The sequence below is a fragment of the Pseudorasbora parva genome, chromosome 23 (genome assembly GCF_024679245.1).
Source record: "Pseudorasbora parva isolate DD20220531a chromosome 23, ASM2467924v1, whole genome shotgun sequence".
In the NCBI taxonomy this organism is placed as follows: domain Eukaryota; kingdom Metazoa; phylum Chordata; class Actinopteri; order Cypriniformes; family Gobionidae; genus Pseudorasbora; species Pseudorasbora parva.
The window spans coordinates 9,897,943-9,923,931 of NC_090194.1; the positions used below are offsets into that span (position 1 = coordinate 9,897,943).

The window sequence follows — 25,989 nt, forward strand, 5'->3', positions numbered from 1 at the left end:
TTAAAGCAGAATAGAGAAAAAGACAGATAATACACTGAAAGGTTACTCTTATTTGTCCATGTACCAAAATTCATCACCCATGCTAATAATGATCGCTTTTTGCTCCCTTTCAGAACGGCATATTTGTATTAATTTTATATCATGCACATTTTCTGTATGCATGGAATATTCAAAATGTGCAGTTCACAACAGTATACTGCGTGGCATACTGAATCCAATGATGCACTGCACTCCATTTAAAATGTGATGAATGAAGCAAAAGTAATAATATTGAAAAAAAATTGATAGGCTGAAAAATGCTGAAGTTATACCATTTGCCGAGGTATACATTAAAGTAACACTTGATATTGAAATTATACGGAATAAAACTAAAACATAACATACACATGAGCACTTCACTGTGAAAACTAGAGTTGAACAGACCTTATCTATAGACATAAACAGACTTGACAAACTCATCAAAACAGCAGGTAGACAAGAAACATGAGGAATATTGCTGCATTCATGCTGTGTCATAATTACTGTAGGCTCAAGATAACAAGACGTGATATTCTAATCGGAGCTGTTCACGTTCTTGGACTGGGAATTATGCGTTTCTATGGCAACACTATCAACGCTTAAATGAATCTGCAGTGATCAGGTGGTACAGTACAGCGGTCATGTGGTACAAGTAGGAGCTTTCAAAAATACAAACTCTATGAGGATGTGAGCGCTTTGCAGAAGTTGAAATCTCAGTTTGGGTAATTACAACATGGTGTGTGAACGCACCTTATCTAATGACTAACAAGATACACCTGAGAGTAATCAAGACGATGAACCAATGACATGACAGAACTGAGAATCACCTGACAAGACAAACCACAAGAAGGAACAGCGAATCACATGACCTAAACAGGAACCTATGACGCACTTTACTTACTATAAGTAATCAACCGTGTATTTTATGAATTGTATAAGGTTATTTTGTAATTGTAACACCAGAGTCAAATAGCCTCTCACATAATTAAAGCAGCGACAGTTGAGTGCATGAAGTGTCTAAAATTTCACACTACATTTTTTCCAGTTAATTAAGTGCATCATCCAGGTATTTAAAGTGCAATCTTTTAGGAGTTTTTTGTGTGAACACACTACTCGCAGTATTTATATTACAAATCGCACAGAATAATGCATAAGTATGCAAATTTGGACGCAGCTCATGACTTTAAGAAACCACAAAATAAAAGACATCAAACCATGAATTAAATCTAAAAAGACTTGACATTGATATTGTCAATTTTTTTTTTTTTATATTTAAATAAGAGTGTTATTTTAGTTTTATGTATATATTTTTAAAGGTATTAATATTTTTAAATAATTTATTTTCAGTTTTCCTTTTAATTAAATTATATATATACACACTAAACTTACATTAACTTAATGTATTAAACTAAACTTACATTACGTTTTTATACTAAACTTTATATATTATAAATATATTGTTTTATTTCATGTAACAAACATGTTTTTGATAGTTTCATTTAACAAAACTGGCATTTAAAAACAAATGACAAGACATGCCTCAACTATTTTGACATGTATTTACTGGGTTACAATGACTGTTTGGTTGAAATAAAGTGTTTTCTGATTTGGAAAAAAGGGTCTTTTTAAGCCCTTTCAGAGCAAATACATGTTTTCTCCAAAACAAGTTGAACATAAGGATTAGCACGCTTTTTCAATCTCCTTTTGCGAAGATAACATCTCTTCTATAATGCCTGATACATTTGGAGAACACCTGACAAGAGATCAGAGACCTCCATAAAGAATCTCTCCAGATCCGTCAGATTCCCAGCTCCATGTTGGTGCTTCTTCTCTTCAGCTCAGCCCACTCATTTTCTACAGGGTTCAGGTAAGGGAACTGGAACAACCTTGGCAGAAGCTTTATTTTGTGCTCAGTGACCCATGTTTGTGTTGATTTTGATATTTGTTTTGGATCATTGTCCTGATGGAAGATCCAACCACAGCCATTATAAGATTTCTAGCAGAAGCTGTCAGGTTTTGATTTTTTTTATCTGCTGGTATTTACTAGAATCCATGATGTCAAGTATATGAGCAAGATGTCCAGGATCTCTTTAAAAAAATAAGAAAATAAAAAAGGTAAAATAATTTCACAGATCTAGCAGTATATTTACAAGTGGGCATGGTGTACTTTTTTTTATCCATCTGATGAGTTTGCTGCCAAAAAGCTCTTTTTTTGTTAGTTTCATCTGACCAAAGAAGCCAGTCCTGTTTAAAGTTCCAGTTGTGTTTGGGGTTTGTTTCTGGATGAGTGAGGAGGATTTTTCTTGAAACCCTCCCAAACAACATGTGGTGATGTGAAAAATCAAAAATCTTGTTTGATTTTTTTTTCTTTTCTTGTCTTTCTGACCCCAAAACTCAACTAGTCCCTGCAATTCTCCATCTGTGATCATTGGAGAGTCTTTTGGGGTCTACATAGTGGCCATTTTGGGCACATTTGCACCTGAAAATTACTGCGTGCGACTGTGAAAAAATATTTAGGCGCACCATTACAAGTGAGCCGCTCGATTCTCATGAATAGATGTGTAATACAATTGGAATAAAAACTACAACTCCCAAAGTGCATCAACACTGAGAAACTGTTAGGCTACGTTTCCTACTGCAATCAACTGCTTTCCATGCCTTCAGTCAGCGGAGTGAGTGCAAAAACGCGTGCAACGGACTACACGTCAAACAACGTTTGCTTACAAGATGAAAAGGGTGTGACGACACAGCCATGCGCACATACCAGATGCCTCACGCTAATGATTTTCAGCCAAATCAAAATTAACTGGAAATACCACATTTGGATTATCATAAACAAGCTCAGAAATGAACCAAAATGGCACCAAAAATGCCACCAAAAACGAATTAATTAATAAATTAATAATTTAAAAAAGCCATTGAGTTCTTGATTTTAATCTTTTTCACACATGCTGTTTAAAAAAGTACTAAATATATATAATGAGCGAGTATATCAAAGATTTTTTCCAAACCATGTTTTTGTCTTACCCAGAATCACTGTAGTTCACATATAATAAGTATTTATATTCCCGTTGTGGATTAGCACAGTATCTGTGCGGCTCGCCATAGACCAAAAAAGAGAAGTAGCTCCGGCTGCAATGTTCTTTTGCATGACGCATGCAGTTCTGTTTATGAAGCACCAGGGCGCCAAAAGTTATGGATTGCTGTTGCTCTGACTATTTGCATGATTGCATCTGTGATACTGATCTTGTACAAAAGTCCAGTAGATAAGTTGATATGAAGTAACAATGTTTTAGCCACAACATTGTCTATTTTGTGAAACTCAAAGCCACACCATAACTGATTGCCATCTCCAAGCGATTCGATTCAAATGAATCTGTGTTTTGAATTATTGAATGAATGATGCTCACATTAAGACTTGCCACCAGTTTTTTATTTAAAATATTAAACTTTTAAAGTTTAATTTGTACATATTTCTAAATTCAAAAACTTACATGTGGAACATTCATACAACATTATTTTCCCATGAGCTGCATTAAACAATATGTAAATGTGCCTAAATCCCACTTCAGATAGAGCTTCTGTGCCACTTGTGCAGTGCAAAGATGGATCTTTTGATGCTGATTTCATTTGATTGGTAACTCTGATTGTGTCTAATCGTTCTGACTGAATTCATTGTTTAAATTAACATTTTAAAAGCAACTTTTCTATTTTAATTTAAGAATTTGCAGATGATGCATACATTTAATAAGATTAGAAAACATTGCTCTTATGGTAAAAATGGACATTAATTTAAAGGGACTAATATTGTCCTGTAATGGGAAAAGTATAATAAGAATGTGTTTGATGCATTAAAAAAATTGCTCCTACAGTTTTGACTGTGCTCCACAAGAAAATAATTAGCGTAGAGTCCTGTATACTCCTCACCATTATTATTTTTCATGCCTTTAATAAACAGAACTGCACATGCATCTTGCGGAAGAACATTGTAGCTGGAGCTACTTCTCTTTGTTTGTGTCTATGGTCACGCAGATACTAAGCTAATCTGCAGTGCAAATATAAACACTTATTATATGTGTACCATAGTGATTTATTATGGATGATTTAGACATGTCAGATTTGTAACATCTTTCGTTGATTGGAGTAAGTTCTTTTCACCAAAACTGTTAATCCCATACTTTTTTATTAAAATAAATTGTAGACTGCCTTCATAGCACACAAATATCCTAAACATAGAACCTCTATTCATACCCCAGCTGATATGAGAAGCTTTTGATCATTGTATTAAATAAACACACTAGAGAACACACACAGTCCAAAACTACTTCACTTACAACTTTGACTGTGATTCCCTCAGATCACTTCATCTCCATAGGGAACTGTTTCATTTACCTTCTTAGTCTGTTTAGATTTATATTCAATCTGTCATTCTTGAAGGTAAACTCACCCTGGCCTTCTGCATTCATTATGCGTTCATTGAAAAAGGGAGTCATCTCGACTCACAGGATGCTGTGCAGAAACGGCCCAAACACGTGAACAGATGCCCAAACACTCTCACACCATACATGAAACATTACTCACAAAATCTTTGACACCTAAACCAAGCTTGAAACTTAAGCAACCTTACTAACAGCTTGGAAATGCAGTCATAATTGGGTCTTTTTTTACAGTTTAATGCCACTGAAAGTGGAATGTAGGCTTTTACTTCTCCCAGATTGGGTTATTGGAATTATTATATCCTAAAAACACTTTTCAATATCTTTAAATTGACAAAGAGCAGTATTCCACTTCTAGAGTTTCGGGCCGTTTCTCCTTCCTGATTAAATTACTGTAACTCTTCTATTGCAGATGAGGTCACTTAATGTGTTAACTTAAAGTTGAAGTAGAGCAGAACACCACATCTAGATGCTAATGACTCAAAAATACTCTGACAACTCAAAATGAAGAGAAATAAATCAATATTCTTTTAAATCTCTCTGATGGTTTCATAGAATTCACAAAATAGATTTACAATTCAATAACCAAGCTCTATACAGACTCTATACAGCCACTACAACTTCCCCCTTTCTTTTCAAGTCAACCTTTCCAATATTCTTAGGTTCGCAGAAAAAGACCACATGAACACAGCCGCAGAATATGGTTGACAGTCCTGTATTTGAGAACTTAACATGGTTACAGTCACGCACACAGTTTAGTTATTTACGACAGTGACAACCACATTCTATAACCGAACTTTAAGGACTCACAACCGCTTTCTCGAAAAACCCGTGCTGTGTGAACGTAACCGGACTGGACGACTAGTTGTTTGTTACCTCACACAGCATGAGAGAGCCGCTCTGCGCTGCACAAACACGTGTCTACTGTGTGTTGTGGGTTTACATGTGTGATTTCGCTTTTGGTAACTTACAGCATTGGAGATATGAGCTGTGTCATTTGAATGTTTTAGATCCAGTCACTATTCTCCACCGGAGGGACTTTTTTTCTCAATTTTGTGACTCAAATGCTCCACTCTCCACTAAGACATAAAAGCTGCTGCCGGTTAATGAAGTTTTGATGGATGAACTTGCGGCTCTACCGGACTCTTGTCGTATCAAAAGTGATAAGACTGTTCAGTTTTATGGATGTTTTGGTCACTGATTTGGTTACTGGTAAGAGAATGTGGGTTTGACCCATTGCACGTTCATACAGAGAGTAGCTATGTTTCCATCACCTTGTTTTTATGCATATTTTGAAGTATTGCATAAGAAATGAGTGATTGCCAAATTTGTTGACATTTTTTTTTTTTGCTTGCTTAAGGTGGTTTTTGACTTGCGAATAATGGGAGATGGAAACGCAGTTTCCAAATAAATCCTGGCGTAGTGAACATTAAACCCACGTGACTAATAGTCTGTTTCCCCTGATGGAGACATTTTAAAACACTTAATGGATTAGTTCACTTTAAAATGAAAATTTCCCCATACTTTACCCACCCTCAAGCTATCCTATGTGTATGACATTCTTCTTTCAGACGAATACAATCAGGGTTATATTAATAAATATCCTGGCTCTTCCAAGCTTTATAATGACAGTGAACGGGGCGAGAGTGTGAGTTTGAAGCGCAAAAAATTGCATCCATCCATCATAAACGTACGCCACACGACTCCGGGGGGGCTAATAAAGGTCTTCCGAATCGAATCAATGTTTTTTTTTAAGAAAAATATCCATATTTAAAACTTATAAAGTAAAATAACATGAGTGTGTTACATCTAGCTTCTGCCAGAACGCCTTATGTATTCAACTTACAAAAAAAGGTGTTCAAAATGCTTGTGTTAAGTCCGACGTCGCGCCAGTAACGTTTTTTTTCCCCATAAGTTGAATACGGAAGGGGGTCTGGCAGAGGCTAGATATTTTTAGGGCTGCACAATTAATTCAAATTGAACCGCAATTGCGATTTGGCTTATGTGTGATTATGAAAATGTAAAGGCTTTTTTAATTAAATAAATATGTGCCCAGCATGTTAGCGAAGAGCGGCTCTGTGATCAGAAGTAAATGATATCTTCAGTTGAGTGTTTGAAATGTCCTTTTTGTGAGCTTATGTGGCTTCTTATCACTGAATGAGACAGATGATTAATTATTTTATAGTTTTCAGTAAGTCTATGTCAATTAGCACTACATTATAATATACTTTATTATGAAAATGCCCAAGAATGCTTGAAGAACTCAAATACACTATATATTGTCGCAGTCTGCATTTCTGCTCAAGGGCGCCCTCTGGCCTACATTATGAATGAAACATGAGTGTATTAAAAGGTTATTTCACCCCAAAATGAAAATTCTTTCATTAATTACTCACTCTCATGTTGTTCTAAACGAGTAAGACCTTTTTTCATCTTCGAAACACAAATGAAGACATTTTTGTTGAAATCCGATGGCTCAGAAAGTCCTTCATTGACACCAATGTCATTTCCTCTCTCAAGACCCATAAAAGGCTCTAAAGACTTCGTTACAATGCCCATCTCACTACAGTGGCTCTACAATAATTTTATGAAGCAACAAGAATAGTTTTTGTGCGCAAAAAAAAACACCTAAATAACGACTTGTATAGTGATGGGCCGATTTCAAAACAAAGCTTCGAACCGTTATGATTCAGCGTATCGATTCATGTGTCGGATCTTGTGCCAAAATGCTGAAATCACGTGACTAGCTTTCCTGTAGCTCAACCAGTAGAGCATGGCGCTAGCAACGCCAAGGTCATGGGTTCGATTCCCAGGGAAAGCAAGAACTGACAATAATGTAAAAAATGTGTACCTTGAATGCAATGTAAGTCGCTTTGGATAAAAGCGTCTGCCAAATGCATAAATGACTATGGCGATCTGAATTTGTCTTTTTTATAATGTTTGTCCATTATATGTTAGTTCATTAAGCCTCATTATACGTGTTTTCTTGGTTTTTCTATGGGAGGAAAATGTTTAACGCAAATGTGTTGCATTCATATTCTGAACTGCTTTCCGGTGCATACTATGTTTTATTAGTTTGGTGTTTACAGAGTTTGGTCATTTAATACCACTTTTTAAGCATTTTTTTACCTTAAAGGTCCCATTCTTCACGTGTTTTCGAAGCTTTGATTATGTTTACAGTGTGCAATCTAACATGAGTTCATGTTTCGCATGTAAAAAAACAGTATTTTTCACACAATTTACTTATCTGTACAGCGCCGTTTCCTCTGTCCTAAAAACAGCCTGATGATTTCCTTGTTCTATGAAGTCCCTCCTTCAGAAACACGTAACGAGTTCTGATTGGGCCAGTGCCTCCCTTGTTGTGATTGGACAGCAGCTTAGCGCACTTTGCCCAGAAAGGTCCCGCCTCTTACCATAACGGGGAGATGCAAGCGCTGAATGCGCGCTCTTCTCCATGTGGGAGAGCAACAAGACCACGCCCCCTATTTTGCATGTACTTGTGGGCGGAGGGTTAGTTAACAAACGGTTCTAGTGATGTCATTACTGAAGGAAGTGCAGGGGTGTAGTCCAAACCGGCCATTCGCTGTAGGGTTTGAAAGGGAACTTCTGTTAAATAAAATATCTCGCTTGGCATTGAACTTTGAGCTTTATAATTTTACAGGTATTATGTATGCTCTAACAGCAACATTGCACACTAACTAAAGTTTGAAAGATGGAATCGCGAAGAACAGGACCTTTAAGGTTAAGGTGAGGGTGTTTTATTTACTGCTGGTTACTAGGTTACCAATGCCACCATCATCTGCTTGAATAACTTGTTGGAAGCACACATTAATTGTATTTGTTTGTTTTTCCTTTTTTTGTGAACTTTGAAAATATAAATTTCATGTTGGGATGGAAACCCAGCTACTATGCGAGATTCTGCTCCTGAAAGTTTTTGTTTGAAAGGGACATTTTGAGACTCACACCTGTAAGTACATGTATTTGTCAATCCCAAAAACTGACAGTGTGAACACAGTGTCCTTTATAGTGAAAAACCGGTCCAATAATGCAGAAATTCTATCTAAAACATAATATACCATTTATTACGATTGAACTTAAATTTCTAATTTGTGAATTGAAATATTAGCTGAACTTAAACATTAATTATATATTTAAGTTAAATATAAAAAAATAAATACAAATAAATAAACAAAAAACTGCACAAACATTTACATTGGACATTTTAAAAGGAATCATTCATTCACAATCACTATAGTGCTCAGATCTCATTTGCACTTGCATTCAGAACTGGCATGTCAAGACATGTTGAGGCTTTGGCATGAGAACCAATGATATTTGACTTCACTGATGGCACATGTGGTGCAACATGACTTGACATGCCATATTTTCTGAATATATGAATGAGATTTGACAGTTATGATGGAGATTTTCATCATATATTTTTTCCCCATTTTTATGGGGGCCAGATAGATAGACAGTAAATGATGACTGAGATAAAATGTTTTGGGTGAACTATCCTTTAAAGTACATTAAGAAATTGAATTAACAACAACTAACAGAGGACCACAAGAGCACTAAACATAATAATGAAAAGATGATGTTGTACTTACCCAAAACGCCTAATCTGTAGTTCATAGTGACAACAATCACGTTTCCGTATGCAGCAAGAACGCTCGCATCAAACATGTTTCCAGTCCCCTCCATGTATGAACCTCCATGGATAAACAACATCACAGGCTTCTTCCGACGATCTCTAATATCTGTGTAAAGCATAAACATGCATCATACATTTTTGGAACACAACATATAACATCCAATACAAATGTTGCAGCTTAGCAAGTAAACCCGTGATAAAGCCTTATATTATGCACTCGATTTACATACATCTAAAGTCAAAAGTTTTTGGATGTTAAGATTTTTTAAATGTTTTTAAAAGAAGTCTCTTCTGCTCACCAAGGCTCCATTTATTTGATTCAAAATACAGCAAAAACAATAATATTGTGAAATATTATTAAAATGTAAAATAACGTTTTTCTGTTTGAATATATAAATTGTAATTTATTCCTGTGAGGGCAAAGCTGAATTTTCAGCATCATTATTCCAGTCTTCAGTGTCACATGATCCTTCAGAAATAATTATTATATGATGATTTGCTGCAAGCAACATTTGTTATTATTATCAATTTTAAAAAACAGTTGTGTACATTTTTTTGGACAGAATTATTTGATGAATAGAAAGTTCAAAAGAACAGAATTTATCTGAAATATAAAGCTTTTGCAACATCATACATGTCTATACTGTCACATTTGATCTTTTTAATGCATCCTTGCGGAATAAATTGATTCATTTAAGTTCCTTCCCATAAATTTAATAAAAAATTATGACCAATCCAAAACTATTAAATGGTGATGATGCAAAAGCTTTCTATTGAATATAAATACTGTTCTTTTGAACTTTCTATTCATTAAAGAATCCTAAAACCTAAAAAGAATCAATGCAAAAATCAACATTGATAATAATCATACATGTTTCTTGAGCAGTAAATCATCATGTTTGAAATATTTCTGAAAGATTATGTGACACTGAGGACTGGAGTAATGATGCTGAAAATTCAGCTTTGCATCACAGAAATAAATTAAAATGTAAAATATATTCAAATAGAACATTTTTTAAAATTGTAATAATATTTCAAAATATTACTGTTTTTATTTTACTTTATAAAAATAAAAAAAGTAGCCTCGGTGAGCATAAGTGACTTCTTTAAAAAACATTTAAAAAATCTCACCGTCCACAAAAACTTCTGACCGGTAATGCATAAAATAACATATTTATTATTTTTCAAGCATGCACATTAAATTGATAATTCAGTTAATAAATATATAGTTCTTATACACTACTGTTCAAAAGTTTGGGGTCAGTACACACTGTATACTGCGACTGTGGTGCAGTATTAGTGGAACTAGTGGCATGTTCCCGTTTGACGGTCCGATCAAACAATGAGTCAAGAAGGAAATGGTAAAAATAGTGGTTTATATTGCTTCCAGTTCACTTGTCAAGTTGAGCAAGCACAGTACACAGTGCAATATGTTCTGCTGTACACTGCATATAATGGCACCCTTAGTAGGTCATCCGAGTATACAAATGCAAACACTGTATATTGCAGACAGTATATTAGTACACGATTCTGAACATATCCTCAATCATCTCCTCTCACTCTGGGATCTGTTGGCATGGTCTGCCTTGGGCTGGCTCATCAGTTCTGCACTCTGCTGGCAAGGTCTGTCTGTTTCTCTTCCAAAACTCTGTTGCTCTGATTACTGATGTATCTCTGTATCAGTTAGTACAGTCTGTGTGCTCTCACTCTTTCTCTCTCGCTCCTCTGTAAATTTGGAACGCAAGAGCTCTGATAGGTCAGACAGAGCTTTGACTATCTCGCAACAATTCCACCATCTCACATCTTGGGTCTCCCTCTAGGTGCTGCACTGGTGCCTTTCAAGCTCTCCTGTGCTTCTTCGGTACCTTCTCTGTCCTTCGACCCTTCTAAACTCCCCCTTCTCAAGTGTCCAGATTGGTTTATTCTTTCTCTTTTAGATTCACATCTATATGTGCTGCCTATTGGTACAGGTTGTTCCCCTTCACTTTTCTCTCACAGTGTGTTTGAGCTGCACATGCTCATGCATATATACATATGCTCTCGGAGACGCTTGTGTGTGTGTGTGTGTGTGTGTGTGAGGGTAGTCAGAGATGTCCAGTTAGCCAGTGCTTCTGTGGTGTGCAAGCGCTGTAGATAATTCATATGAAAACCAGACCATGCAGAAACATAAATAACTACCACGACATCTGTTTACCCCGAGAGAGAAGGAGGGGGGTCTGAGAGAAAGAAAGAGTGTGGGTGAGAGAGATGGGAGAAATCATAAAAGCGAGAGTGAGACAGATTAAGAGAGAGAGGGAGATACGCTGGAGTGGCAGCGAGAGAGAGAGAGACAGGAAGAGATCGAGATGTGAAAAGGAAATGGCACACAAAAGAGAATAAAATAAAAGTTACACAGACCAAGGTCCTTTCACGGACACACAAAATCACACACACACAGGCAGCTGTGATGCTGAGTCGCTATGGAAACTGCCTCATCTCTCTCTCTCTCTGTCTAATAGAAGCTCACCAGCACTGACTCACTCATGCCTGTTGCCACGGAAACAAATTCTACGCACGTATTTGCACGCCCGCCTGCATCACCACCTGAATCTCGGGTTACAAACGCATTACAGCGACTGCACGCTCGCACACTTTTCTTCTTAATCTTTGCACACACACAAACACCTCTGCTTGTAGACAAACACGCCTCTTTATAAACACACACACACACACACACACACACACTTAATACAATGAGTACATCTGTTCAGCACACACACCTACATGCGATCACGCATGAACATAATTGCACACTCGTGCACAAGTACGGCCACTTGTATAAACGCATTGAATACCGAGACCACTGATTTTCCAATGGAAATATAAACAAGTTCAATTATCCCAGAGTGTCTCTTTTAGACACACAGATACACACAACACTAATATTAGACTGTTCAATTTTTGATATATGTTGTTTCACACCCCCGGTGCAAGAGTTACTTGGTAAACGTCTGTGTTTCATTGGTGCCATCGAAGCAATGACACCAATGATTTGGCCAATCAGATATGCTGTTATGGCAGTGTGTTGTGAACAGCCAATCAGCTGATGGGAAATTTTTTATCAAGGATGGAACTGCTTTTTGTTTTGTGTTACTATGAGGTGACCTGAATGCCCACAAGAAAGAGGTTTTTATTTAGAAAGACATGATTTTTATTTAGCAAGGATGCATTCAACTGATCAAAAGATTTGATTTTATTTCAAATAAATGTTCTATTCATCCAAGAATTGTTTTCCCCTACAATACATTTTAATCAGTACAACTGTTAATATAATATTGATAATAATAACCAAATCAGCATATTAGAATGATTTCTGAAGGATCATGTGACACTAGTAATGATGCTGAAAATTCAGCTTTGCATTATAGGAATACATTGCTTTTTAAAATATATTAGAGAAGAGTTACAGTTTTACTGTATTTTTAATAGAATAAAATGCAGCCTTGGTTGGTATATTTCTTTCAAAACCATTTTTAATAATAACAATAATGTATTAATATTAAATGATATCAATATTAATTATATAAATAATAACTTTAACAAATCTTGACGACCCCAAACTTTTAAATGGTAAGAAATCTTAAAGGGATAGTTCACCCAAAAATTAAAATTCTGTCATCATATACTCACCCTCGTGTTGTTCCAAACCTGTATGAGTTTCTTTGTTCTGCTGAATACAAAAGAAGATATTTGGAAAAATGTTTGTAACAAAGCAGATAAGAGAAATCAATGATAACCATAGTAAGGAAAAATATACTATGGTAGTGAATGTTTGCGTTCTCTGCTTTGTTACAATTTTTTTTTTCCAAATATCTTTTGTGATCAGCAGTAGAAAGAAACTCAAACAGGTTTGGAACAACATGATTTTCATTTTTAGGTGAACTATCCCTTTAAAGTTGTTTCAAACTGAACTCAGATCTTTCATGATGCTAAGGCTGCAATTGATTTCAGTATGAACCTCCTTAAGTCGATATTTATCAGGAAAAATGCTTATGTAATATGATTGTAATGGCCTGTATAAGTTACATTTTGTTGAATATGACAGTATAGAGTATATAAAGTGAAGTGCAGGATGGAGGGGAACGGGTTAGGCAAAGGACCTCGAGGAACCGAACTCTGGTCGCCAGAGGCATGTTTGCGCTATATGTCAGAGCACTGCCCACGAGGCTATCTAAATATTTCACTCATGCTCACGTCATTCCTAGCCTGAATGAAACGAGATGTTTTAGGGCAAGTTTTCAAAGAATGTATATGTGGGTGTATTCCTCATACAATGTGACTTCAGAAGACTTATATATATAGCAGACAATTTGTGGACGGCTTTTATGAAGCCTATTTTAAGCTTTAACAGAATCGGATCCCCATCCACTTTCCTTATATGGAGCAGCTTGGACATTCAGCTAAACATCTGCTTTTGTTCAAGGAAAGAAAGAAAACAAGTTTGGAATGACGAGGGTGCATAAATAATGACAGAATGTTTATTTTTTGATGAACTATCACTTTATTGTCAATAATATTGAATAAGTGTAGAATCAGACGCTGTAAAAGCAGATCTCTCCAAGCGTTTTTTTTTTTTTGCTGCAGTATTGAGATATTTTGTGTGTGCGATGCATCACAGCGAAGCACATAGAATCCACAAACATCTTATCTGGGACAACCCTGCTTACGAATCCATGAGTATAATCTTTGTGTGTGTGTATGTGTGTGTGTGAGAGCGACGGAAGAATGGGGAGACACAGGAAGAGAGAGAGACCGTATGCAATGCATTAGCCTCAATATGGGATGGAAAGAGTCCGAAATAGAGAGAGAGAGAGATAGAGAGAGAGAGCAAGCACAACGCCCAGATCCTTTCAACAGAGGCCTTAGTATCCTATTCGCTTCAAAACATCCTCAAAATACAAGAACGCTATTCTGTCTCTCCTCCTCCAAGCCTGCATCTCTCTCTTCCTCTCCTATGCCGCACCTCCCCCTCCCTTTCTCTCTGATCTCCTGCTTTTCCTTCTCTCCCCCTCTCCTCAACTCTTTGCCTTCATCTTTGCCTCTCTGCTCTCGTTATGGGACTTCACTCTTCTTCTTTTGTTTTTTTTTTCCCCGTCTGGCCTTTTCTCGACGTTATTTACAGGAAAGTAAAGCAAAGAGATGGTGGAATGGGAACGGGATCGGGACACGACGGAATCGAACCCGGGGCCCTATGAGCCAACAGCTCTTGTGTGTCGTGAGCAAGTGCGCTACCTTTTGCACCACGACCATCCCTCCCTTCTTGTTCCTGTCTCCCACCCACACATCCTCTCTCACTTTCAAAGCTCCATGAATCTTATTTCATCATATACTCGTCTTTATCACGACAGTTTTTTTTTAGCGATCTCTCCCCCTCTGTGCTCTCAAATTGGGGATCTGAGTGTTCCCCCTCTCTTCCTCTATTTCATCTCTCTTCTCTGTCGTTCTCCTCCTTTCCTCCATCTCGGCTGTGCGTTTCCTCTCTTCTTCTCTCCACGTGTTCAGAGACGCAAAATTGGATTAGCTGGCAGTGTCTCTATTTAAACCTCTGCAATTAGAGACGCCCGAAATCCGAGAACTCAACGCAATGAGTGCGAGCCTTGCACATGCAGAGACATATATGCGGTAAAAAATGATAGTCATTTAAAATTGTTACAGCATAAAAAATAGATATTGTAAAACCCAGTTAATTGTTTCATATGATGAAACAACAAGCAGAATTTTACTGTAAAATACTGTTTTAATTACGTTTTTTAGTATTAAGTACTGTATATCTAAACCTAATTGGTGAAAAGCTATGAATGATATACTGTATACACTGATCAGTCATAACATTATTTCTAATATTGCATTGGTCCCCCTTTTGCAGCCAATACAGCCCTGAACCGTCGAGGAATGGACTCCACTAGACCCCTGAAGGTGTGCTGTGGTATGTGGCACCAAGATGTTAGCAGTTGATCCTTTAAGTCCTGTAAGATGCAAGGTGGGGCCTTCACGAGTTGTTTGTTCAGCACATTCCACAGATGCTCGATTGAATTGAGATCTGGGGAATTTGGAGGCCAAGTCAACACCTCAAACTTGTTGTGCTCCTCAAACCTGAACAATTTTTGCTTTGTGGCAAGACGTATTATCCCGCTGAAAGAGGCCACAGCCACCAGGGAATACCGTTTCCATGAAAGTTTGCACATGGTCTGCAACAATGCTAAGGTAGTTGGTGCGTGTCAAGTAACATCCACATGGATGGTGCGGACTCAAGGTTTCAAGGCCATAAACATCACACTGCCTCCACTGGCTTGCCATCTTCCCTTCTTCCCATAGTGCATCCTGGTGCCATGTGTTCCCCAGGTAAGCGACACACACACACACACACACCCAGCCATCCACGTGATGTAAAAGAAAACATGATTCATCAATAAACTGCGATGCACTGTGTATTCTGACACCTTTCTATCAGAACCAGCATTATCTTCTTGAGCAATTGATAGGTCGGCGATTTTGATCAGAAAACACAGACCAGCCTTCGCTCCCCTCATGCATCAATGAGCCTTGGTCGCCCATGACCCGTCGCCGGTTCACCACTTTTGATAGATACTGACCACTGCAGACCGGGAACACCCCACAAGAGCTGCAGTCTTGCAGATGCTCTGACCCAGTTGTCTAGTCATCACAATTTGCCGCTTGTCAAACTCGCTTAAATCCTTACACGTACCTATTTTTCCTGGTTTTAACACATACACTTTTAATATATCCCACTCGCTAACAGGTGCTGTTATATTAACATTGAGATAATCTAGGTTATTCACTTCACCGGTCATTATGTTATGCCTAATCAGTGTATATAGTTTTATATATGGTTGTCGATTATTTATGGAAAATTAATAAAATTAATAATAAACAGAACACAGTTAGAATGCCTTTTAAAATTTAAAACCCCTGTATGACTTAGTCTCATATTTATATCATAGGATATAGTTATGGCTGCTGGTCTGGTAGGAACCGCCGCGGAGGTGCACAGTCCCTGCCTCCCCATAGACATAAACAGAGAGAAGTAGCTCCGGCTGCAATGTTCTTCCGCAAGATGCATGCAGTTCTGTTTAGAGCAAAACAGTTACGGACTGCAGTTTTAAACAATATCACACAAGTAACAAGTGCAATATGACAAGTAGAATAGAATGAGTGCAAATGTGATATTGATTTTATACAACAGTTCAATAAAGTTAATATTGTGTTATTTTAAATACAATGTTGTCTGTTTATGGTTGTCGGTTTGGTGCATCTCCAAGCAACACAGCAGTGTTTATGAATGAATCCATGTTTTGAACGACTCAATCTGGTGAACCAATGATTCAATGGCCAAATTTAATGTATGGTTAATTTGTGATTTGTTAAATTAATTAATTAATCGCTATATCGTGTTATTAATTAGATTAAAAATTGTAATCGCTTGACAGCCCTAATATACACAGATCAGGCATAACATTATGATTAATTATGTCTTAATAAATAACAAAACTATGTCCTAATATTGTGTAGTTCCCCCTTTTGCTGCCAAAACATCCCTGACCCTCTATGAGGAATGGAATTCACTAGACCCCTGAGGTTGTGCTGTGGTATCTGGCACCAAGATGATAGCAGCAGATTCTTTAAGTTCTGTAAGTTTCTTCCATTGCTCCGTGGTCCAGTTCTGATGCTCACGTGTTGGCGCCTTCTGTGGTGGCCAGGGGTCAGCATGGGCACCCTGACTGGTCTGCGGCTATGCAGGCCTATTGACAACAAACTGCGATGCACTGTGTACTCTGACACCTTTCTATCAGAACCAGAATTAACTTCTTGAGCAATTTGAGCTACAGTAGCTAGTCTGTTTGATCGGACCACAGAGGCCAGCCTTCGCTCCCCATGTACATCAATGAGCCTTGTCCGCCCATGACCCTGTATACATATCATTTGTTTCTTTTTTGTTTTTTTTTACTCAGTGAAATGTATTAATTATTCACCCATGCGTTGTTTAAATTTTACTTTAAACAAAAGCGCACGTGTCGTATGGACTACGCTTATGTTGATTTTGCGTAGCTTGATGTACCGATTTATTAAAGGTGCCCTAGAATGATTTGAAACAATATTTTAAATTGTTCTCTGATATCTAAAAAGAGGGTATGTGGCTAATTTAAGGTCAATAATTGTCCAGATATGGTTTCACAGGTCCATTTACAACCCTAGAAATTGTCCCTAGGATGTGATGCTCTGTTTTTGCCTTATTTGGAAGGGTCGTGAATATTAATGCAGAGTTCTGCTCTGATTGGCTGCTCTGTTTCACTGCACTGCTGCTCAGTGACAGCTACCACATCTATATCGAACTGAACTGGGTAGCGTGTAAATATTTTGTTTACATTAACGTTACAATTTGACAGTACAGTACTGATTTAAAAGTGGATTTATTTAGCCAAACATATTAATGTAGAAGCCACTCAAAATAGTCAGTGTCATGTTTATTCTCACCCGCTGCAAAATAATCATACTTCAGTTCTCAAAAATGTATATTTATTTAACAAATTGACTAAGCCTTGTCAAATGACTATCGTTTCAACTTAGATGGTGAAGAAGGTGATGTTAGCTACAATGATCGACTGAGCGATCTGTAAGCAACTAAACAGTAGTAGTAAACGTAGTTAGCTTTTGAGTTATGTGTTAATGATGAAATATAGGCTAATTTAGATTACAATCCGTCAAAAGGGATCGGCATACGTATCTACTGTTGTATTTTATGACAACACTGGCAGGAAATAATATTAACCTGTCATTTGACAAACTGTTATATGTGCTACCTGGAGTTTCCAATACTAGCATCTTGCGTTAGATCTAGACAACACAGGATATTATCGTAATTATGTCTTACTAAGAAACTTTCAATTTAATCACAAATGGGTTCAACACTCAAGAAGTGGATAAAATCACTGTTTGCAGGAATATGGTTGGAATCGGCCCTTTCTTCAGTTTTAGACGCTGAGCGAATCCTACTATCGATATTTTGTCTTAGGTTAGAAAAACTCTGTGGTAAATTGGGCCGAGCAAACGAACAACTTTGAATTAAATTGTTGCAGTATCTGATTGTAAATAAACATCAACCATGACTGTTGACATTTTTTATCTGTGGGAAGGGTATGAAAAGTCCTCACGTCCCTTGCACAGCCTGGAACATGACATTTATTTCTATGCGGTTTTCGCTATCCTCAAACGACGCTTGTTTATCTGCTGAACTCCCGACGGCTGCGCACTGCGCAGTTTCGCCTGACAATGAACATTGGGTGACATGCTAATGTTAGGGGCGTACATATTAAGGATCCCAGCGATTGCGTCATATGTGGCATTATGTTGAAAATAGCCTGTTTTTCCGTGGTGTTTTTCACAAACAAGATTTACATATGAAGGAGGAGGCAATGGTGTTTGAGACTCACTGTATGTGATGTCCATGTAATGAACTCTTTTTATTTAACTATGGCAAGGTTAATAAAAATTTTCATTCTAGGGCACCTTTAAAATTGGATTTGAAATGGGGGGAAATGACAGTGACAGTGAGTAAATGATGTTTGAATGAACTATCCCTTTAAGAAAACAGTACTTGAAAAGTAAATTAATTAAATAATTTAATTATAAAATATTTCTTTCCCCACTTAGAACACTCCCCAATTTCTTTTTATTTTCTACATATTCTATATTTTATGTTGTTTAGTTATTTTAATAATGTATACTGTCTAGATGTTTATGTTTTGTTACAGACCATTTTTATGAACTCATTGCCATCTTGTAACCTTCTACTTTCATTAGTTGTATTAATGTTTGATTTCATTATATTTTAAAATACATAGCAAATTTACTCCTATAGGTAAATTAAATCATTAAAACATATAAAGCCTGTCATTAACGGCAAAATATAAAGGCACCAAATGTTGTCTCTGTACAGTGAATAGCTGGCAACCACAGCTGCCAGTTTTTTTTAAACACAACAGAAACACACATTTTGTGGAATCTGTGAAAGTGTTACATAGAATGATCGACATGCCCCGCGCACGCACACACACACACACACACACACACACACACACACACACACACACACACACACACACACACACACACACACACACACACACACACACACACACACACACACACACACTGAAGACACCCACATATTCAAACACAAATGTGTTCACACACACAGTATATGCTGTAAACACATACATATACACAACAAGAGCTTGTCGCAACTTCCATATCAAAAAAATATTTTCACATTTTATTAATTTAATCTGGGCCATATTAAGATACAAGATTAATATTAAGCCATTTAAAATGCTATTTGAACATCCAGTATCTAGACTCAATTTTACTCTGCTACTGAAAGCTATAAATCCAGCCTGTTGTCTTTTACAGACTTACTGCATTAGCTACTCTACTGCATTCACAGCTGGATGCATGTCGGCCAATGAAATTGCACTAAATCACGGGGGGCTGATGGGATTTGTAGTTTATTGATTTCTGGCTAATCCTTTGCCATTCATCAAAAAGGACACAGAACGTATAATGAAATCTTAATAAGCGTTGACGGGACATTATTCCTAAAATAAAAGCCTGTTATAATGAAATGATGTAGGAAACATTTGTTTCAAGAAGAGATTAAAAATATTTGCAGCACAAATAACCACATCAGCAGTGTATGAATTAGTACATATATGCTTGAGCATATCTATGTGTGTGTCTGTGACTTGTTCAGCTAAAAGCAAACTGCAAAAACATACAAGACAAAATAATCAAGAGAAATAATGGCACATATTACAACCGCCCCCCAAAAAGAGTCTGAAAAACAAGACAAAAAGGGAAAAACATGCAAGAAAAATACCTTCGTCCCTCGGTCTGTTCATCGAAGACTCATCGTGTTTTTTTGTGAGCGGACCTGGGGTTAAGACAAAAAGGGGGGGAAAGAGAAAAGACAAAATTCAAAAAGATTTTACTGCGCTTAAACAAAAAGAGCAAAAAATTCCAAAACAGCAAAACAAGAAAAACGACAAACTAGCAAGAGATCATGTGTCCCAATTTAAAAGAAGAATCAAAAACAGCAGCCAAAGCAAAAGAACAAAACAGACAACAAACTCATAGAAAGAGAAAGAGAGAGGAACTGAAGGTGGTGTGACACTTGCTAACATCTCTACTAGCAGTTGTGATGTTATTATGTCTCTTTTCCCCCTCAGTCTTCCCTTCCACACTCACTCATTCGCTACATGCCAGGCTTTCAATGACAAATGTCCAGCCATCTTTCTTTGTGCCCAAAGAGAGAAAGTGATGAGACATGTGGAAACACTGTAGCAAAGCTGCGTTTAGTGCAATGGCCCTCAGGAGTCCTCCGTCTTAATGTCCTGTGGGACTGTAACTCCCCCTCACAGGATAAGACTGCTGAAACTGTGATCTCTCTTTTCCTGTCTTACAAACATTGTGTCATTTTCTTAAGAAAGAGGACATACATTTATAACAATAAATGAGCGTTTATCTATTCAAGTTACTAACTAATAGACATCTGGTACAAAGTGAAATTTGAAGTCAAAATCAAATTTACTCTTGAGCATTTTTTAAACTGAAGAGCAACTGATAAAAACAAAGAGTGGTCCGTACAGTTGTGGGATAAAATTAAATGTGAAAAATAACAACAAACTTGACCTGGACTCTTCTCTATCCTTTATTATCTGCACAAAAATAAAGTCAAGATAATGTATTTTAAATATATACACTCAAAAAAATTCTGAGTAAAAAAACAACCCAATGTTGGGTCAAATATGGACTAACCCAGCAGTAGGGTTATTTTAACCCAGCGTTTGGGTTGTCTTAAGCAAATATTTAACTCAACCGGAGGATTAAAATAACCCAATTGCTGGGTTAGTCCATATTTGACCCAGCATTGGGTTAAAACAACCCAGCATTTGTTAGAGTGTAGCATTGTTGGCTAAACACCACATGATGCTAACTGTTACCATCCGTGTTGATTAAAACTACACACACACACACACACACACACACACACACACACATATATATATGGATTAAAAACTAAATGAATCATATTATATTATAAATGATGTATTCAATTAATTTGAATATAAATAATAGTACATTTACATCAAATGTAGATATTTACCATGGCATTACCATCTTTGTAGCGCTTTAGATTACCATATTAATACTAATTAATGCTACATGCTATTCTAAACAACACCCTCCTAACGCCATAGTATTCTTTTAAACACAGAATCTGAGGCTAATATTGCATTGAAAGTCAGGTGCTAAATGATGCAAGTTAAATTCTATTTTTCTTCACATTTTGGTCTTATTCACCCCAATGAAACAAGTCTTAGTTAAATAGTTCATTCTTTTGTCTTCTTGGTGCAGTGAGACACATTAGCATCAATCGCTAACTCAGGTTAAATGCTAAATGTTTGTGTGGCGACAGCCATTAACGGGTATTATCGGCATGACCCCCTACCCCCTCCCGCAGTACTGGCGGTGGGCCTGTAAGAGACGAGATAGAAATCGTCTCCATTTATTTACCGTTTATCTGCTACACAAGCTCTCAACACCAATAGCCCACACACACACGCACACACACAAACCCCATTTGTCATTACTATGCATGTAATCCTCACCCAGACTGTCAAACAAACATATATTCAGTACAATTGTATTCTCATAAAACAATTCAAATGCTCACCCTCTGATTTTTCTTGAAGCATACACATATTTAAAGTGAAAGTGTCATGTTTTCAAGGAACATAATTCTTTCTCTTATCACAAGTGGAGAGACAACTAAGCCATTAGTAGGTTGGTGTCCCATCAAAGTCTGAATACAACTGCTTTTACACTATATAGTATGCAAAAAAGCAAGATTTCAAAAGTGTAGTATGCCCAAATACACAGTATTCATAAAACCAAAGGCAAAAAATACCTGGATGGCACATTCTTTGCGCTGAAATTCTGAAGCGTGAGGCCACAGGAGAGTCATTACATAAATGGCGAGGAACAGTGATGTAGCTAATGAAGCAGGTCACATTACAATACTACACCTAACCATATTATTAATTTCACAGTATTATTCTGTTCATACTGTATGGACGCATACTTCTATAATCCAGTCACAGACTAAAAACAAACAAATCATGGCAGAACTCTAGCGCCCAATCACTCCCATAAAGCACTAGTTTCCTTACACTGTCAAACTACTTTAATGCATAAAATATATATGTAAGTGTGTGTGTGTGTGTATGTGTATATGATGTCAGTGTGTTTTTCAAATCAGTGTGTATGTGTACACTGATTTGAAGATATATATATATATATATATATATATATATATATATATATATATATATATATATATATATCTTCAAATCAGTAGTTTTAAATGTATCCATCGCTTTTCATTCACAATGCTTAATTTGATTGTGTCAGTGATGTCCCTTTGACTTTCTGTCTGATTTTCAAATACTTTTTCGCTCCAAATCAAAGTGTGTTATGTTGTGCTTCGCCTCGTAGCTGGTTGGTTTGGTTTATGGCTATTAACTATTATTAAAAACACTGTGCCTCTAGTGGCACCAAACCGTAACGACCTACTTCACCTTTAAGGATGCACGCTAAAATAAACGACATATGCTTATTCCTCATGTTGTCGAGTGCGTGTGCCTTCTTGCATGCTCATCTGAGCTGAATCCTGAATTGCACTTAAGCTTTGAGACTCGATCAATGCTGACGTGATTTTCAGTTCAATTCACCGTCTCAGGTCAGTTCTTCCAGTAAAGACTGGAGACCAGGAGACAGGTTGATGGGAGTATGGAGCGAGCTTGTGTGTGTGATTAAGTCTCAGCAACGTCAGCACTTTATCGACGCTTAAAGCATTTGGAGATCAAGCTTTCACTATTTTACTGGTTACTGCTTCCGTCTATGGTCTACAGCCTCCATTAGGGCTCAGGCTTTTCCCAGAAACCTAATCCTGCTGGCCTTTGAAGACGATGCACCAGCTTTAAAACGAAGGCCCGGAAATTCACCTCCAAGCGCAAGAGAAGACATGGAATATGCCGTCGGTGTGGGAGAAAAGCGGAAAGCATGATAATGAAGACTTAAAATGGAGGAAAGATCATTTACTTGGGATGAGTCTTGGGTGGTACGTGGGCTGGTGAGCGCCTGGTGCGGTGACAGTCGGAAAGGGAAAACTAGGCTCCGTGAACGTGGCGTTATTCCCAGCCTGAGAGATGGCAGCGGGTTTCGAGCCGCCGAACAGTTTGTGCAGTAAACACTTTCTTTCTGGGAAGTTTGTGTGTGAGTGAGTGTGTATTTGGTACTTTCTGACAGTAGTGCGTGACAGGAAACCCGGCAGTACGCCATCCCAGTGCAACCAGCAGGTTTGTCCTCCCTGACAGGCTTGCCGTGTAGAGATGTCTTCAGCATATTCTCTCAGTCTCTTTTTTTTGCTTTTTTTATATATCTCTGTATCTCTCTCTCTGTCTGCAAGGGGAGCAGACCTAGAAAAAACAATACATGAAAGCAATCTGCCTTGAAGGGCTGATGTCATGTGCTACAAAATATATATCTCCCCTCCATTAAAGACTCTAGATGAGCCATTAAACAATGGCTACAGCAGTTTCTTTCTTTGTCTTTTGTATTAACTCTAAGGCTGTGTCCAAACCATAGGCTGTAAAAAAATATGGCCGTAGTGTCTGTGACATTACCCATAGGATTCTGAAGAGCAGTTGTGAAATGTAAAGTATGGTTGAGCTGGCCGTTACCATCTTGGCAGCACGTCATCGCACATCACCAGATAACTTACAATGGGCAAAGAGGTGGGATGTGGGCGGAGCTTAGGTGACATGATGAATAACAGACAAACAGCAATCCACCTGTCACTCAATGTGGCCACGCCCTTAATTATGCAGAACTTTAAGGGTTTGTAAAATGTAAAACGAATGTTATATATATATATATAAATCACCCCCCTCACAGTTGTCATGAAGGGCAAAATTAGCTGTATAGACCAAAACCACAATTTGTACCTGACTGTAAAAATAAAATTCTGCTGTAAATTTGGGCATTTTAACATGGGCTCAATGAGATTCTTCCCCTTCTCAAGCCTGTCAATAGTGGCCAGTCGATGATTTGCAGTTCAAGTCACTTCCTTATTGGCTTCAAGAGAAACTTGGGGAGGTTGCCTAATCAGACATGACGGGTCTAGTTTCCACTGACTGTATATTGTGTCCACTTTTAAAAGCAAAAATATTGCTCAATCTCAGTCAACTAGAGAACATTTGATGTTTAAAGGAACTGTATGTAAGAAATGTATTTCAATTAATCCTAAAATGACCCTGATATGTCACTAGACATTAAGAAATCATGTTCATTTCATTACTGACAAGAGTAGTCCGGGATATTGTCATTTAAAAGTTGTTGCAGCCCTCAACTGATGTTGATGTTGTCATGTTGTGTTTTGGCCTACCCACTCCACCTATCTACAAATCATGAAGTCAGTAGTGTTTCTGCATCCGGGTTGCCAGCTCTGCTCTAGTTACCACAGCTGCAACTACAAATGTTCCTGCTGGATCCTGCAGCCCATCTGGCAACTTTGAGTCAGGGGGGAGGGGATGAGGAGATACACCTGCAGTACCAGTTTTGGCCACAATCTTACAAGTAGATTTTGATGTGGGTGGGGCTAACCAGCACACTACAGAATTAGAAACCACACAACAAATGAAATGTCTTGTTGCAGTAAAGGCTGGATACAGTACATTGGCCCTCATTTATCAATCTTACGTAGAAACGGCGTATATGTTGGTGTAAGATTATGCTCGCAACTCCTCTCACCGCCTGATTTATGAAGCTGTGCGCACCTCTGCAATCCAGGTGTACGCAATACTTGCCCTTGATAAATGCCGCGGCTGAAATGATCGTCATTAGAATAACACGCCCCTATATACAGAAGTCTCTGCCTCCCCCACGCCCTCATTTTACGCCATGGACACACGGAAGACGGCAAAGAAGTGAAAGTTCTCCGACGTGGAGATCGGGCGCGTCTCAATCATCTCACTAGTCCAATAGTCAGGGCACTGATTAGAACATAAGTCAATGGGCTGACTCCCTGATCTACGGTGGCCCAGTAGTGCAGCTGTACTGAATTAAACCACAACACAACGAAATCGCTACAACACAACGGAAACGAGGCACAACACAACGAAATCGCTACAGCACAACGGAAACGAGCCACAACACAAAACGCGTAATTTGTATGAATTAAAATTACTTTTAACATTTAAAACAGACATGTTAAAATCCCACAGCTTTTTTGTATTCTAAAAAACTGACTCAATGCATGACATTGGAATTTTAAACAAAACAAAAAAAGTAATTTTTATTAATAAAATTATACGTTTCAATCACTTGGTGGAATTGGCAGACGTTCCTTTAGGCATCAAGCGTCGTGATCGCGAGTAAAAACATTTTTTGATTATAAATATGCAGCTATAATGCCTGTAGGTGATTTTGAGTTGATATTTCATGTCAATATACAATGGTTACACACTTAAAACTGATCGTAGTATTTATATCTTTGTAAGACTGGCGAATCTATAGAGCAATGGCAAGGAAAACTAACTTTATTGCACTCCGAGAGCCCCCTCGTGGACGGGAGCATTTCCGTTGTGTTGTGGCGATTCCGTCGTGCTGTGGTGATTTCGTTGTGTCGTGCCTTGTTTCCGTTGTGTTGTGGTTTAATTTACTACGGCTGCACTACTAGGCCACCATACTGATCGGTGCCCTGAC

At 37.7% G+C, this 25,989-nt stretch overlaps 1 protein-coding gene and 1 non-coding gene across 5 annotated transcripts in view; one reads left to right on the forward strand and one right to left on the reverse strand.

The window, feature by feature from the left end:
* The window catches only part of nlgn2b (neuroligin 2b), a 171,313-nt gene that overhangs the window by 26,431 nt on the left and 118,893 nt on the right, over positions 1–25,989 (reverse strand). For all 4 annotated transcript variants that reach the window (XM_067433229.1, XM_067433231.1, XM_067433228.1 and 1 more), the window contains 2 exons: positions 20,042–20,095; positions 9,065–9,214 (listed from right to left, as the gene is read on the reverse strand). In XM_067433229.1, coding sequence (XP_067289330.1) covers positions 9,065–9,214; positions 20,042–20,095 — 204 coding nt within the window. The remainder of the gene's footprint in view (positions 1–9,064; positions 9,215–20,041; positions 20,096–25,989) is intronic.
* Positions 7,201–7,275, forward strand: trnaa-agc (transfer RNA alanine (anticodon AGC)). The gene has a single exon. It is a non-coding gene; the product is annotated as a tRNA-Ala (tRNA).